This window comes from Cataglyphis hispanica, chromosome 24, assembly GCF_021464435.1.
Source record: "Cataglyphis hispanica isolate Lineage 1 chromosome 24, ULB_Chis1_1.0, whole genome shotgun sequence".
Taxonomy (NCBI): domain Eukaryota; kingdom Metazoa; phylum Arthropoda; class Insecta; order Hymenoptera; family Formicidae; genus Cataglyphis; species Cataglyphis hispanica.
The window spans coordinates 4,371,457-4,387,654 of record NC_065977.1 but is presented as its reverse complement, the minus strand read 5'-3'; the positions used below and the strand labels follow the sequence as shown (position 1 = coordinate 4,387,654).

At 37.2% G+C, this 16,198-nt stretch overlaps 1 protein-coding gene across 1 annotated transcript in view; it reads left to right on the top strand.

Moving 5' to 3' along the window:
- LOC126858220 (uncharacterized) overlaps positions 1-15,268 on the top strand; it is a 42,357-nt gene extending 27,089 nt beyond the window's left edge. The window contains exons 3-4 of the mRNA XM_050608369.1: positions 512-757; positions 15,063-15,268. Of these exons, the coding sequence (XP_050464326.1) occupies positions 512-757; positions 15,063-15,174 (358 nt within the window). The 3' untranslated portion in view covers positions 15,175-15,268. The remainder of the gene's footprint in view (positions 1-511; positions 758-15,062) is intronic.
- The last annotated feature ends 930 nt before the right edge of the window (positions 15,269-16,198 follow it).

Here is a 16,198-nt window from a genome sequence, read left to right as displayed (position 1 = left end):
ATACTTGGCGCGAAACACTGCCGTGTCTCTTATTCAATTTAGCAGGAAACACAAGCTTAGTGCAAAAAGAAAAATAGTAATTAAGTTAATATTTGAAAATATCTCTGCTGGCGCAGTTACTTTACTTATTTTACTAGTTGGACTGATTATTGTAAAAATAATATTTATATTACGTAACAGCTTAGCATTCAATTTTAACAAGAAATACAATAATATATTTTTTTATGAGTCATAAAATATACAATAATTTTAAAATTGTCATGATTGTTGTGTTTCAAAACTTATAAAAAGACAAAATGTTGCAACGTTTTTTTTATAATAAAATATTACATGTACATATATATATATATATATGTGTATGTACATTTAAATGGTCAATACTATTAAAGAGAGGGTTAAAAACAAAAAAATAAGCTTGCAGATATTATATCAATTTAAGTGCTCTCTCCATCTTTCTTTTGACATATAAATAATCTTTTGCAGATTACATTAAATACAACTATGTTTACAGCTACAAACCAGGACAAATGATTGAACTTGTGGCTAGACTCACTGCAAATCATGGGGGTTACTTCCAGTATTCTATTTGTCCACTGAATCACATAAAAGAATTGGAAACTGAAGAATGTTTCGCTAAATATCCATTGAAAATGGAAAATGGCAGTGATAGATATATATTAAAAAGCCGCAACAGTGGTGACTATAAAATGAATGCCTATTTACCCAAAGATCTTACTTGTGAGCAGTGTGTCCTCAGGTACAAAATTTATAATATAGAATATATTATCAAAAATAATGATAAAGATAGTGTATAGTATCTTAGATTCCAGGAGAGTTATTCGAAAATTACTCCAGTTATTCCAATTATTCAAATTATTTCAAAAAACTCGAATTACCGAACAGCAAACTATGACTTTCCCTATATATTAAAGAATAATCATATATAGATCTATTTTAAAATCAACGTATACCAACGCTTACAACGAAATAGTAACTATTTTTAATCATAGCATGTGTAAAATAGTACTGATAAAATAGCTAACTAAAATAAATAACTAAAATAACTAACTAAAATAACAATATCATATGGTTGATTAAAATTATGTCCTTGAAAATAACTCCATAATAAATTTACAGGAAATCTTTGATTTATTCAAAACGTATATGTATGTATATATGTGTGCGTGTGCGTGTGTGTGTGCGTGTACGTGTGCGTGTCGTGTGCGTGTGCGTGTCGTGTGCGTGTGCGTGTGTGTTGCAAGAATCACTTAAAATCACTGAGAAAAATTTGTGTCCTGTGCACAATTAAAAAATTAATATTTCTTGAAACTTACGCACTATCATCCGCGCGCGGATCTGACTCTTACTAACGGGAAATTTAAACTATATATCAGAAATCAATTCTCTATCAATATTATAAGAGTAATTTCTGGTTTTCGTAAAACAAGTAATTTGTTTTCTTTTATTTATCGCAAAAACATTGTAGCTTTCTTTCATGATCAAATATTATTTGTAATTTACGATATGTTTAAACAATATGAAAACAGATAATCATCTTATCTATTCTTACTTTGGTGTTTATAGGAGACCAACTACGGTCAAGCATATACTTTTCTATTCCCACAACAAGATAGACTTTCCACATTGTAAAGTACATGATGTGAGCACAATGAATCTCACTCTATGGGGGGATCCACTTCTGGAAAATATAATCTAATTCAAACCTTTTCCTGATTTAAAACTAAAATTAAGTTTGGGTTAGATTATTTTCCGAAAATGAAGCTCGAGAGGGAACTCATTATATCCATGTATATACTTTTCCATTCACACAATTGTGAGGTGAACCCATAGCAAATTTTCCGTTTTGTGTTCGCTGCTAGCACCTGTAGAGGAAATACGCACACATGTACACATACGCATTACATATACACAGTTTACGCTTGTATCCCCTCTATAAGTGCTAGCAGCGGACGCAAAACTTGCATCTATGAGTGAACCTTGCATTGGTGAACCTAATTATTGACAAAATACCTTAGAAGGTTATAAACAAATTATTACAACACGTACATTGAGCGTCAATGATTCATTCGCTGAGGTAAGGGGAGTACGCAGAAGTACAATCAATGGGGCCATAGATACACTTCTTTATCCGGCTTATTGATGTACCTCCTCTACCTCAGCGAACGAATTGACGCGCAGTATACATAAACACGACTGTCCCTAATATCAGTTTATAATATCTAAAAAAAGCATTAAAATTGTATAACTTTAATTTGTTATATCTTCTAAACCAATGCCGACCGCCACTTGATTCTTGCAAGAAATTATTCAGAATACTCCCCCTCTACATATATAAGTAAACCTATCTTTGTGACTCGCTGATTTTATTGAAATTTGGTACACTTGTAAAGTTATCAAAAATAATAGACACGTATTTTTTTATATCGGCAATGGTATAAGTTTAAGGGTGGAAACTACCCTTTGTATTTATAAGCATGAGTAATTATTATTACTCCTAATTTCACGGTATTAGAGCTGTTTTTGAGTTTTTAACATAAGAGGTTTCACATATCGCTAAAAGCAAATCCAATATTAGAATTATGGAATATAAAATGGCGGATCCAATATAATGACCTGATAAATCAAAATAATCTTATCTCGCTCTTTGTCAAACTCAAGAATAACCGATGAGAATCTATTCCTATTTCGTTTCTTATTTATTTATAATTATATTTATTATTTATTTATTATTTTTATTATTTTTGTATTTTTTATAAATTTGATAATCCCATAGAATATATTGTTTTAAAAATTGTGACGCTAATTGTGCATTATGTATAATGTATGTGTAATCATCATCACATTATGCGTAATAATGTAGCCGTCATAAAATGTGCTTGATGTACAAAATTCTTTATGTATAAAAAATTGTTTTTACATGTTATTTGTGCAAAAAATATAAAAAATAAAAAAAAGTCAAGAGAAGCGCAAGAAGAGATTGTAAAAGAATGATTGTAAAAAAATTAAAATAATAAAAAAAATATAAAATACAAAAATATAAAAAAATATAAAAATAATAAAAATAATAAATAAATAATAAATATAATTATAAATAAACAAAAATCGAAATAGGAATAGATTCTCGTCACCTTCTCGTTGGTTATTCCTGGATTTGACAAGGAGCGAGATAAGATTATTTTGATTTATCAGGTCATCATATTGGCTCCGCCATTTTGTATTTTATAATTCTAACATTGGATTTGCTTTCAGCGATATGTGAAATCTCTTATTCATGTCTAAAACATAAAAACAGCTTTAATATCGTGAGTTGAGAGATAAACAATACTCATGCATACATAAATACAAGGGATAGTTTCCACCCTTAAACTTGCACGATTGCACGTTATAAAAAAATACGTGTCTATTATTTTTGATAGCTTTATAAGTGTACCAAGTTTCAATAAAATCAGGTCACACAAAGGTAGGTTTACTTGTAAGTGGCGATTAAATTGGTGAGATGTGATTTTTTATGCATATTTATCATTTTTTTTTTTAAATAATTTGTTGAAAATTTTGTGTGATTAATGATTATAATTCAAAATAATGATAAAACTACAAAATAGGATATTAAGCTCGAATCTTGTTGTGTTTGCTGGAAGTTCTATTAAATGTAGATCGCGATAATTCCGTGCAATTCGTAAAAAGCAGCACCAAGTTTTTTTAATTAAAACTTTTTTTGTATTCTGTTATTTAAATTGAACTTATTTTGAAAATCAGGTTTCTGTTAATAAAAATTAAATGCGTTTTAATTTCATGTAGAGAATCTGTCTATAACATTTCTATAAATACAAGATTTATGACAAATACTATTTCAAATTATGAATCCTCACAAACTGAATTGCTTCTAAATATTTGGCTGAACTATTAATTTCATATTTAATTTATACTTTTTATTTCTTAGGGATTTAAAATGCATTTCAATATTTTCTTGAGAGAATCTATAATATTTTTATAAATGCGAAATTTTATGACAAATACTAATTTAAATTATAAATTCTTACAAACTGAACTGTCTATGTATTTGAGTAGTTAACTATTGATTTCATATTTAGTTTTGATTTTTTTGTTTTGGGGTTTTTTATTTTATAGAATTATTTTTTATAAAAAAATTCTTTTTTAGTTTTTTATTTTTTATAGGAAAATTATTTTTTAAGGAAAAATATTTTTAAAAGTTATTCTTCAGGAATAAATATTAAACTTTTTGTTACGTATAGATTGGATTTTTTTATGTACTTGGCATGTATTTTATCTTTGTGAAGTTTTTTCAGACGGATCCAATGTATTCTTAAGATTAGTGTTATGTGGAATTTCACAAGGTTGCGCACTTGTTTACAAATATTGATTTTTTTAGTGTTGATATACATGATATATAATTTATAATATATAATTTATATTAATATAATTTATAATTTATAATTTATAATATTTATAATATATAATATATAATATTTACTTTCCAATTTCATTCAATACAATTTTAAAACTGTTTCCTATTATTCGAATTACAGCTCTTTCAAAAATACCAAAATCATCTTTTTAATGATGAAGCCTCAAATCACTTAGATTATTACTTTTCCACAAACAGGGAATAGTTAGCATTATATTGCAAGATGTCGTAAAAATATGAATTATAAAGCACATTGGTTGTGAGTCAGATTTAATAAGGTATTATAAAAAAAATATCATATAAATTTTATTTTTAATCAAAAGTATAAATTATAAAAATATTATTTTAAATTTTTAAGATTTTTCACCAATAAGTAATGTAAAATAAATGAGAAAAGATAACTAAAATTTAAAATTTTCACGTGACTTGAAAACGCTTCGTTATTGGTTAGTTCGTGCGTGACGTCACTTGAAAACTTCGATTTAGTATAGGGAATAAGGAGATTATTGGCGGTTTTTTTAAAGAAAAATAGTAATTAATGAACAGAGCAAAAGCAGAGTATGCTTTAATAACGTTTAAAGCAAATTCGACAAACCTACTAAAAATTGATGCGCTAATAGTGTGTCAATTTATAAAAGAAAACAATCGCTTTTTAATGCTGCAGAAATGCAAGGAATAAAAATATCTGCGTAAATATATTACATAACAAGAAATTCATTAATTTAGATTAAGATCCAATTATTCTATTTATAGTTAAAATATATATCTACCTTTTCAATATGAAAACCTATGTTTTTTATATTTTAACACATTACCGACCGACCGCCGATTAATCGGCTTTTTATCGCCAATGCTTACCGACCGGTAGCCGATTAATCGGCTTTTCGTCGTCAACGCTTACCGACTTTGAAAGGTTTACCGTCTTGTTAGTTAGTTGGTTTTGAGGTATGCTGCTTAGTTGCGTTAGTTGCGTTGCTTTGCTTTGTAACTTCCCGCTTTTTTATATCGTTTGGAAAAATTTACCCTTCGCAATGAACGAAAAAAGTGGCACCGGAGAGTTTTATTTAGATGATTTGTCAGACTGTCCTGACAGTTATTCAGAAAGTGATAATGGTAACGAAAGTGATGGTAGCGATATAATATTCGGAAACGACGTTCTGTATTATCACTAAGATATAGTGATTCATAGGACGACGAAATAGGTATCATCGAAGGCGATGTAAATAACAATGAAGATGATGATGAGATATGGTCGACGAACGACGAAGCAATAATTTTGGAACCGTTTGAAAGCAGCCCTGGCATAAAAATTATGCCAAGTTCTCCAGAAAATGTAATGGACAGTGTCAATTTATTTATTGGAAATGACTTTTTCGAGCACTTGGTGATGGAATCCAACAGATATCATTACCAGGTCATGGAAAGATATCAAATTCCATCAAAAGCAAAGAAATGGACTGATATCACGGTACCGGAGATGAAGAAGTTTTTAGGGCTAATAATTATAATGGGACAAATAAAAAAAGACGTTCTTTACGATTACTGGTCCACTGATCGAACTATAGAAACTCTATACTTCTCACAAGTAATGAGCCGAAACAGATTTGTACAAATAATGCAGAGCTGGCATTTTTCGAACAATGACAACATACCTCAGAATTCACATAGACTTGCTAAAATCCAGCCTGTCATTGATTATTTACGGCGAAAATTTAATGACGTGTATAAACCCTGTCAACAACTATCTTTGGATGACTGCATAATTCCGTGGAGAGGCAGACTCTCGATTAGAACGTATAATCCCGCAAAAATTACGAAATACGGAATACTCGTAAGAGTGGTGTGTGAAGCTGTCACAGGTTACATATGTAACTTTTACGTTTATGCTGCTGATGGAAACAAATTAGAAGACACGGTTCTAACAGTTATTGAATCATAAAAACATATGGCACGAGATTTATCAAGACAATTATTACAATAATGTCAAAATGGCTCAAATTCTCCTAAAAAATGAAATGCGAGTGTGTGGAACCATTCGCAAAAGTAGAGGTCTTCCTCAATCACTACAAACATTGCGAATTTCAAGAGGACAGTACGAATTTTGCAGGAATCGTCGAAATTTTGTTAGAAGTGTGGAATAATGGCAGAAGAAATGTGAATATGAACTCTACCACACATTCTGCACAATTGATGGAATCCACAAGCAGAAGCAAAAAATCAACAGCCCCAATACAAAAACCTAATTCCATCATAAATTATAACAAATATATGAAGAGCGTAGATCGCGCGGACCAATATCTTGCGTATTATTCCATTTTCCGAAAAACAAAAAAATGGACAAAACGGGTTGTAATGTTTTTCATTAACTGTGCACTGTTTAATTCATTCAAAGCATACACAGTTCTTAATGAAAAAAATATTACGTATAAGAATTTCCTGCACAAAGTGGCAATTTCGTGGACGGAAGATAGTGAAACTAATTGTACGGAACACGATGACAACCAACCTAGACCTGAATCTACAAGGAGAGCACCCAGATTAGACCATCTCGGAAGACTATCGAATTTCGGGAAACACAAACTTATAAATATAGTGACCAGTGGTCGAAGTTTAAAACCCCAAAGACAATGTAGAGTTTGTACAGTTCATAAAAAAAGAAGTAGAACATGTTTTGTTTGTAAATTTTGCGAAGTTCTACTATATAAAGGCGACTGTTTTGAACAATATCATACTTTAAAAAAATATTAACTATTTTTTATTTGTAGTAACCACTGTAATACATAAAATAAATATAATTTAGCATTAATATCATTAAAATAAAAGATTTTATTAAATCTAATTATCCTATAATAACAGAAAGCAGACAATTTTATTTCAACATACAAAACGCACAGACACTCCCGCGCGACAGTCTAAACCAAAACAGAGCCGGCGCCAGAGAGAATCCGTGGCTGAGCGGCCGGTCGGACTTGCGTATGCTGTTGAAACGCTAGCGGTCGGTAAAGTGTTAAGGTTATTATATTGTCTATTAGAACTACATATCTTAATGTGTGTTTAAACAACTAGTCCTAAATGTACAAAATAATTTCCAATAATAATTTCCAATAATAATTTTAAACTTTATATGTTTAGAATTAGTTGTTCAAACACAAATAGATACGTGATTCCAACAGACAATTAATACAATTAATACCTTAAAATATATAAGTTTCCGTATTTAAAAAGTTGGAATATATTTTAACTACTGATGGAATAATCTGATCTTAATAATAAATTAATTAGAATTTCTTGTTATATAATATACTTACGCAAATATTTTTATTCCTCCCATTCTGTAGTATCAAAATAATCATTTTCTCTCTTATAAATTGATACACTATTAATAAATCAATTTTTGATAAGTTTGTCGAATTTGCTTTAATATACTCTGCTTTCATTTATTAATTACTATTTTTCTTTAAAAAAAATAAAACCATAAATAATCTCCTTATTTCTTGTACTAAATCAAATTTTAATAACGACATCACGCGGCTGTAGCGCCACATTGGCGCATTTTCGTAGCATTTCAAATTATGATATTTTCAATAATTTAAAAATAATACAAATTAAACATTTTGAAGCAAATAAAAAAAAATTTTAATAACTAAATAGGATATGAATAAAAATAAAAAAATATTATTTTAAAACGTTATAATACTTTATTTCATTATCAAAAAATTCAATTTCAAACGAAGAAATCAATATCATAGATTGAATATTAATAAAATTAATTTTATTGTTAAATAATTGTGTTATAAATGCAAAGCAAATGCATAAATGCAAACCCCTCAGTTCTGACCTATTTTTTTCCAGAGGAGGAGAGCTTTAACCGAGAGTTCTCCTATCAGCTGAAGTCTTGGAAAAGCAGTACCAGTCCCCACTAGCACCCAATACCAGTACCCCAGCAGTTCCAGTTCTAATCCTGGCATAAGCCGGGCAGTCACATAGTACATGGAGGCTGGTTTCCTGCAGTGCGTCGCATTTGCTGCAGTGCGACGCATTTCCTGCAGTTGAGTCTCATACTGATGCCCAATTTATGCGAATGGTAGTTGAGAATGCCGTGCCTCGTGAGAATATGAATCACCAGCCCGGCTTCTCGTCTGCTTACCTTTTTGATGCAGCTGGCAAGGCCCTCCCTCGGAGAATCCCCGAAGAGAGCCTTCGTCTGTCTGCATCCAACCACTCCTCTCCAGGAGGACAGGTGCTGATCCCGCAGCCAGCGACCGATCTCCCCCTTGCTTAGGCTGCAGAGAATTCCAACTGCCGGTTCCGGGACCACCAACGCAGCCTCCGAACCAGCTCTGGCAAGCTGGTCGACCGCCTCGTTATCTCGTAATATCAGAATGTCCAGGCACCCAGAGCGACTTCATTGTCATTTGCAAGTTCTCCCAGGGTGCATCTGCAGTCCCAGACCAACTTGGAGGTAATAGTTGGAGCCTCAAGGGCCGTGAGAACCGCTGGCTATCCGAGTAAATGCTAATGCGTCTGCCCCTTTCTTTATTGGCGAGAAATCATTGCGCACAGCATAAGATCGCCACTATCTCCGCTTGGAAGACCGTGGCGAATTTACCAAATGGGATTAACTCATTGATCTCTTTCCCTTGACAATGAACGCCAGCCCCCTGAGCCCAAACCGATTCTGGACCCATCCGTGAAAAGAATGAGCCCATTCCTCCCGCTCCGGAAAGCACACACCTTGAACGGCGCTTGAGAGCACGAATGGCTGAAATTTTGTACTGCCCCATGCTAAAGATGGGATTGGAGAACTCCGTCAGGAAGCTTGGTGTGCCTGGTGCTGGCTGTATTTTATCTCGCATCTCAGACGGTAGGCCGCCGATGCAGCCACGGCGACTACCGTATGGCATAGCAGCTCAATATCGAGCAACAGCTCCATTGCCGCAATTGGCCTTCATAGCCCCAAGAGCCCCTCAGGATAAGAGCCCTCAGGTGTTCCAGCGATGTTTTTGCCGAAACTGCAAAGTAGACTATCTAGTAGACCATTCCCGGCCTGAGGCCCCAGGTCTGACCAAAGGATCTTCTGCACAACCAGAAGTAGGAGATCACTCTCCTACACCAATCCTCCAGGTGCTTCTTCCAAGTCAGTTTCCTATCCAGGATGATATTTCATGGCCGGTGTCAGCTTGATACCTCCCAAGCTGGGTCCCACCACAATGCCCAGCTTGTATTTGCGAATGAATATGACAAGCTCCGTTTTTCGGGGATTAGCCGAGAGTCCAGAGCTACCGCATCACTCCTCTACTATTCCGAGAGCGCTATACGTGAGTTCTAGGAGCGTGTCCAGGAAAGGTCCTCGCACAACAATCGCGATCATCCGCCTATTTCTGCACAAAGAAACCCTTGTCATTAAGGTTGCTGAGTAATCCATCGATTACTAAGCACTATAGCAGTAGAGAGACCATTCTGCCCTCAATCTACCCAGCCGCCGACATTGACAGTGCCGAGCGTCGTTACAACTCTCCGACGGAGACCCTTGATCCAATAGACCAGCCTGTCTGTAACGCCTCGCAGCGCTGCTTCCCTGCAAATCACCTCGTGAGAGGTGTTGTTAAAACCAAGCTCTATATCCAGAAAGAACCCTACCGCGTAATTTCCCTCCATGAGATCTTTCTCCATTTGGGAAACCAGAGAGTGGAGCGCCGTTTCGGTAGAGAAACCCATTCTATAAGCATGTTGGTTTCCATGCATCGGATGCCGCCAGAAAATAACATTCTTTAGATAAATCTCAATCAGTTACCCAACGTTTTCAAAAGAAATGAAATAAGACTGACGATCGGTCTGAAGTCCTTGCCAGAGGTGCAGCAGGTCCTGCCGACTTTAGGTATGAATACTACCCTCGCTAGCCTCCATGCCTTGGGGGTGTATCCCAAAGTAAGACAAGCTCTCAGTCTCCGCGTAAGCGGCCTGCTGATCTGCACGTGCCCCTCTTGTAGGAGCAATTCCATCCGGTCCAGCGGACTTGAATGGTTTGAATGTTTTGAGGGCCCACTTCACCCTCTCGGGTTTTACAATACTGGCCGCCAGTCCCCAGTCACACCCGCGTGCCCTTAATCTGGGCTCCACAGTCCAAGCGTCAGGGTCGGAATCAGGTTTCCTCCTGAAGCCTGGAAAATTGGTTTCCAGAAGATGAACCAGACATCGTTCGCCGAAAACCACGTCCCCATCCGGCAGGCGTATCGCCTGCAGGTTTGAGTCCGGGTTTCTTTCCAGAATCCTGCAGAGCCTGGAGACCTCCAGAACTTCCTCCATAAACTCACAGAACTTCTTCCAGCTCTTTCTTTTGGCGACTACTACAGAGTTTCTATAGGTCTTCTGGGCTCTCCAATAGAGGTCCCAATCGAGCGGGCGGCCCGTGTTCATGACTCTATTTCACGCCGAGCCCTTTTCCTGAGCCTCTGCAGTCTCAATACCCACAAAGAGACCCTCTTGTTAGAGCGAACCGCTTTCACTGGACAGTTCTTCTCGAAGCTGCCCATTAAAGCCCTTTGCAGATGGACGCAGAACTCCACCTCGGCGCCGATTCTATGCCTCTTAAGGAAACCACACAGAGATGGAAAGATCTTCTCAAAATGAGTCCCGTTCTTCTCAGATTTCTTCTATAGATTGCCTCAGGTCTCACATTAGCAAGCCTGAAGACAATCTGCCTGTGGTCGGAGAGGAAGGACTTAGATGAGACGTGCCACCCGACAATCTCCGGAACCAAATTCCTAGAACATAAGATGAAGTCAAATACCTCACACCTAGCAACATTCTGAAATGTTGGCTCATTACCCCTATTCAGGATCTCCAGGTCAGTGGCCGCCAGGTGATCCAGAACCCTGCCCCGATCATTGAAATTGGTGCTATCCTAAACCATGTGCATTGGCGTCGCACTCCACGATCAGCGGCAGCCCCTTGGCCTGACAGTACTCCACCAGCTTGACCACAGCTCCTGGCGCAAGTGAGCCCTCTCCTCATGCGGAAAGTACGCTGAGCTCATCATTAACTTCCTGGTTTCACGTGTGTTGGATCTGCAAAAATCTGTAACGGGCCGCTTCACGATTTCGCGTGCGCGGAGAGCGCATTCGGGATTAGGATTCGTGAAGGGTCGAAACACAATTATGACGTTAGGTAAAGATACGTCGTTTATTTGCCTCTAGATGGCAATGGTCAGTGGTTACAGTATTGTGTGTTCACAATATTCGAAGTATTGTGACGCCGGTCTACATGAGTTTTTGTACGTCTCGTTAAAGCGTCCGGCTCGTGGCGCGGGGCGCGTGCGGTAGGACGGGCGTGTGTTTGCCGACGCGAGCTTGTTGGCACGAGGGGCGCGTGTTGTTAGCGTGCGCTTATGGGTGCGGAGCGCGCGGTGGTGCGAGCGGCGATGCCGTTACCCCGTATTGTCGCGAGTGATCTATGTGAGATTTGGTTCGATATCTCGCGGCGCGATAGCTTTGCAAACGAGCGCGAAGGCGCGTACAATACTTGGCCGGGTGGTTGGCGCGACTGCAGCGCAGCGACCTGCAGTTAGTATAAGCGTTGATATCGGTGACGCGGCGCGTGTTCCCAGAGCAAGGTTCGTGGGAGGCGTTGTTGCGCCGAGTTCGGACGGTCGGATATGAGGACTGTAATGCTTGAGAATACTCGAGGAGAGCGGCGAACTCGTCTACTCTGGGTCTCTACGGGGGCTTTGAGACAGGAATCGTCTCTGGAGCAGATAGTCGAGAATTCTCGACGGAGGCTGCGAACACGTCAACCTCCGGTTTCCTGTCTTTCGACGGTTTCGGAGCGGTTTCTGGGATAGTCTCGTGCGTACTGCTCGAGCGGAGTCAGACACCGATCTGGTACAGATCTGCAATCTGTTGGACTTTTTATACCATCCGGTTATGGCACCCGCGTCGTTTAACGTCCCCCTCGGGGTGGGGGAAACGGCGCGGGAGTTTTAGCTTAGAGCGCTCGGCGCTGCTCGGGAGCGCTCGGCGCTGCTCGGCGGTCGGTTGTTTATTTACCGGCTGTGTTTGTTACTATTAAAAATAGGGCGCTAACCGCCTCTGCCTTTGCCCAGCTAGTGTTTGCCGGGCGGCAGACTTCCGACGGGCGATGTGTCGGGAACGATGAGGTGATGCATCGTTACAGATCCACCACGATTGCCGCAACATCTCTAGAACAGAACTCCGTCATGAGCTGCGCTTCCAATCCCTTGACCGCAATTGCGGCTCTGGAGTCACTTGAAGAATTTACTACAAGCCGCAATGCCCTTAATGCAACTTCTATAAAGGAACCCAGGGTTCCTGCATTAGAGTGATACATGTGTGCACCATAGCCATGCTTCTGGTTAGAACAGTCAAAGAGTCCTTGCTGTGATGCAAGTTAATCTGAGTGAAATCCACCGTTACTATATCCACTTTATTAAGGGCTTGAAGCTGGCTGGGATTTTCCCTGCCTCGTTGCCTCGCTACGAGCTCCGAGCAGACTCACAGTGATCTGCTCGAGCCCATAGCTAAGCCTAAAGTCCCGCGTCTTTAACTTGAGGGCGCTGGGCTCCGGGATGTCGAGAATGAGGTTCCTCCCCTCAGGGAAATCACAACATTTTCGGCAAAAATCTGCCAGTTACCGGCCATGGCGATGAATCTGCCTTTCCAGCAGCCACAGGACCGCCGCCGCAGGCACCGGAATACCCGGAACCCAGGCAGCTACCCTGTGCCGCCTTTGAAGCGCGTCCAGGCCCACCACCCTGAGCTTAGCGCCCTCCCAAGGAGAGATGTGTCCAATTCGTTCAGAGAATCATCTCATCTTCTCCCCTGCGGCATAACGACGGCACCATTACGGAGCACTGCAGTTCCCGTGAAGCAAGAAAGGGGGCTCTCCCGGATCCCCGCCATTTCCGCGACCACCGCTCCCCGTAGCAAGGTCAATTGCTCCGAAGTCATCGCTTTCGGGGTAGCCCTCCTGAACAATCGCCCTTGCCATGGGATCGGCAGCAGAAGCATAGGGCCCAGTTGTCTGAGCCTTAGGCCTCTTAATTACCCTTTGCCGGGGTAAGGGGTACTGAAGGGGGGATATCCCCAAAGCCTGTCCGGTCCCTATTCCACCCCTTTAGGTGTCGTCCCGAGAGCCCTGGAAGAAGAGAGATCTAATCCTCTTAAGGCCAGCTCCCTGTTCCACTTAGCCCTCCTTTTCTCGGCTCCACAGCGGTTCTTCTTGCAAGAAGCCGCTGCTTCACCGACAGCGGTCCCGTTCCCTCCTCCGCCTTGAAGAGCCCATTTGGGACCCGAGGCTGCTACCTTTAAGGGTGGGAGCCCTTGCGAGACCTCACCCTTAATCCCCCCAAGACAATCCCGTCATCGATTTTTAAATTTGATCATCCATACTTGGTCCCACGAAATGGTAGGGAACGGAAGTCCAGCCGGGCATCCCCACATGCCCGCGTAAGGCTAGATACTCTGGGATTTCGCCCGGTGGCATCGTTCACGACTGCCCAGTGCCACGCAGCCCTCACCACCATATCTTCCAGCTTGGCTTGGAGAATCGATCCGCGGCAGTAGCCTTCCCAGTCCCCGACAATGTTTTACGCCCGTGGGGCCAGTTACAGTCACCATTACCCAGGAGCCTACTCGGGTCAGAGACCCGGAGGTCTCCTGGGCGTCCTCCTATCCGTCGCCCGGAGACGCGCCCGATAGGCGCCTAACCCACGGGAATCAATAGCATAACGATTAGAAATTTTAATCCAATATCTAAATTAAAGCATTTTGTGTTAAAATGTAAATTTTATGTAGTAAGTTTATGGAATGCTTAAAAATTAAAACAAAAGTTTTTTCAAATGTCATCATTTTAAATTTAAAGTTTTTTGCCAATTGTGCATGATTCATTTGGATGTAAAGTCATGCAGAAGCGAGAAATAATCATCAAAAAAGAACTATAATAAGGTTTAAAAAATGAAATTTTTGGTTTTAAGATATTTTTTTGATCACATACACACACACACACTCACAACTATCCCATTTCTGAAGTCACATAAATTTAACTTTCGTCATTTTTACAACTGATTTGAAGTGATTCTTTAATATTTTTCAAAGTGTTCATATATATATATATATATATATATATATATATATATATATATATATATATATATATATATATATATATATATATATATATATAGGCTATCTCACAATTTCTGTATAATACTTTATTAGCATATTCTAGAGATAAAATAATGTCAAAAATTCTAATACATAAATTTTGAGGCTGCAACAGTTTTTTCTGTATATATATATATATATGTATGTATGTATGTATGTATATATGTATGTATGTATGTATGTATGTATATAATATATATATATATATATATATATATATATATATATATATATATATATATATATATATGTATATATAATATATAAATACATATATATATAAATATATATATATATATATATATATATATATATATATATATATATATATATTATAATATACATGTATATGTATTTAAAATTATTTTAATATAACTTTTTTACAATCTTTATACATATGCGGAATACTTTTTCTGTATTTATTTAACTTTTAGATGGGAATATATTGCTGGAAATAATTGGGGCAAGTGCGAAGATGGTACACACAAACAAGGTTGCGGACCTCAAGAAACCTTTAAATCTTGCTCCGATATTCGTATTGGTTAATTACTTTTAATAAAAATTCTTAATTGCATATATATTACATATATGTTACATATTATATCTCTATGCAAAGCTTCAATAATTAACATAACAATAAAGCAATATAAATGTATTAATATTTGTATATTATTATTTAATATAATCTCATTTTATTATGGTGTGCCAAAATTAGATCGATAAATTTCTGATGATTATAAAGGACAAATTAATTTTGTCAATAAACCCGTGTCCGCAAATAAGCCATTTTTTCACTAGAGAATCAAAGTTGGTCGATCTAATTTTTAGATAATCTGTATATATACATATTTAATTCTTATACCTCAAATAACTCCGTTACTTTTACATATACAAAAAAATGGTAAAGGAAGAAGTTGTATGAATCAAAAGGGAAAACACGATGATGAAATTAAAAGGTTATATTAAGGTCATTTTGTTATTTCAAGGTCATTGATGTTTTTTTAAATGAAATCATGATTTTAAATAGATTATGTTTTAACTGATTTCAAAAGGAATTCAATGTATAACATGACCTTCAAATAACTTTGTACTCTAAATTCACTCTATAATGATATGGGATAATTGTTATAGCCCAAAAGGCTATATCCTTTTATTTATTAATATAATTAAATATATTCGTTTGCTGAAGCCTTAACGCGAACACGTATGTTATAAGCGTTGACCGCGCAAAACGCTGATACTGCGAGCCTTGCTGATACTTCTTCCATTTTTTGTGTATGTAAAAATAACGGAGTTATTTGAGGTGTAAAAATTAAATGAAATACTCTGCTCATATATAAATTATTATATTTATACGGAGAACAATTTCTCGATGAAATTAGCTGATTATTTTGATTATATATTTTGATTAACTATTTTTCATAATGATAAATCACGGTATCTTTTATGGTCTTTAAGAGTTCTATAATGTTATTTTCTACAACTTATTTAACAACTTATTTGCTAATGCAAATACACTTTATTATATGTCAGTTCTTGGAACGATTACGATAACTACGGCTCCTTATTT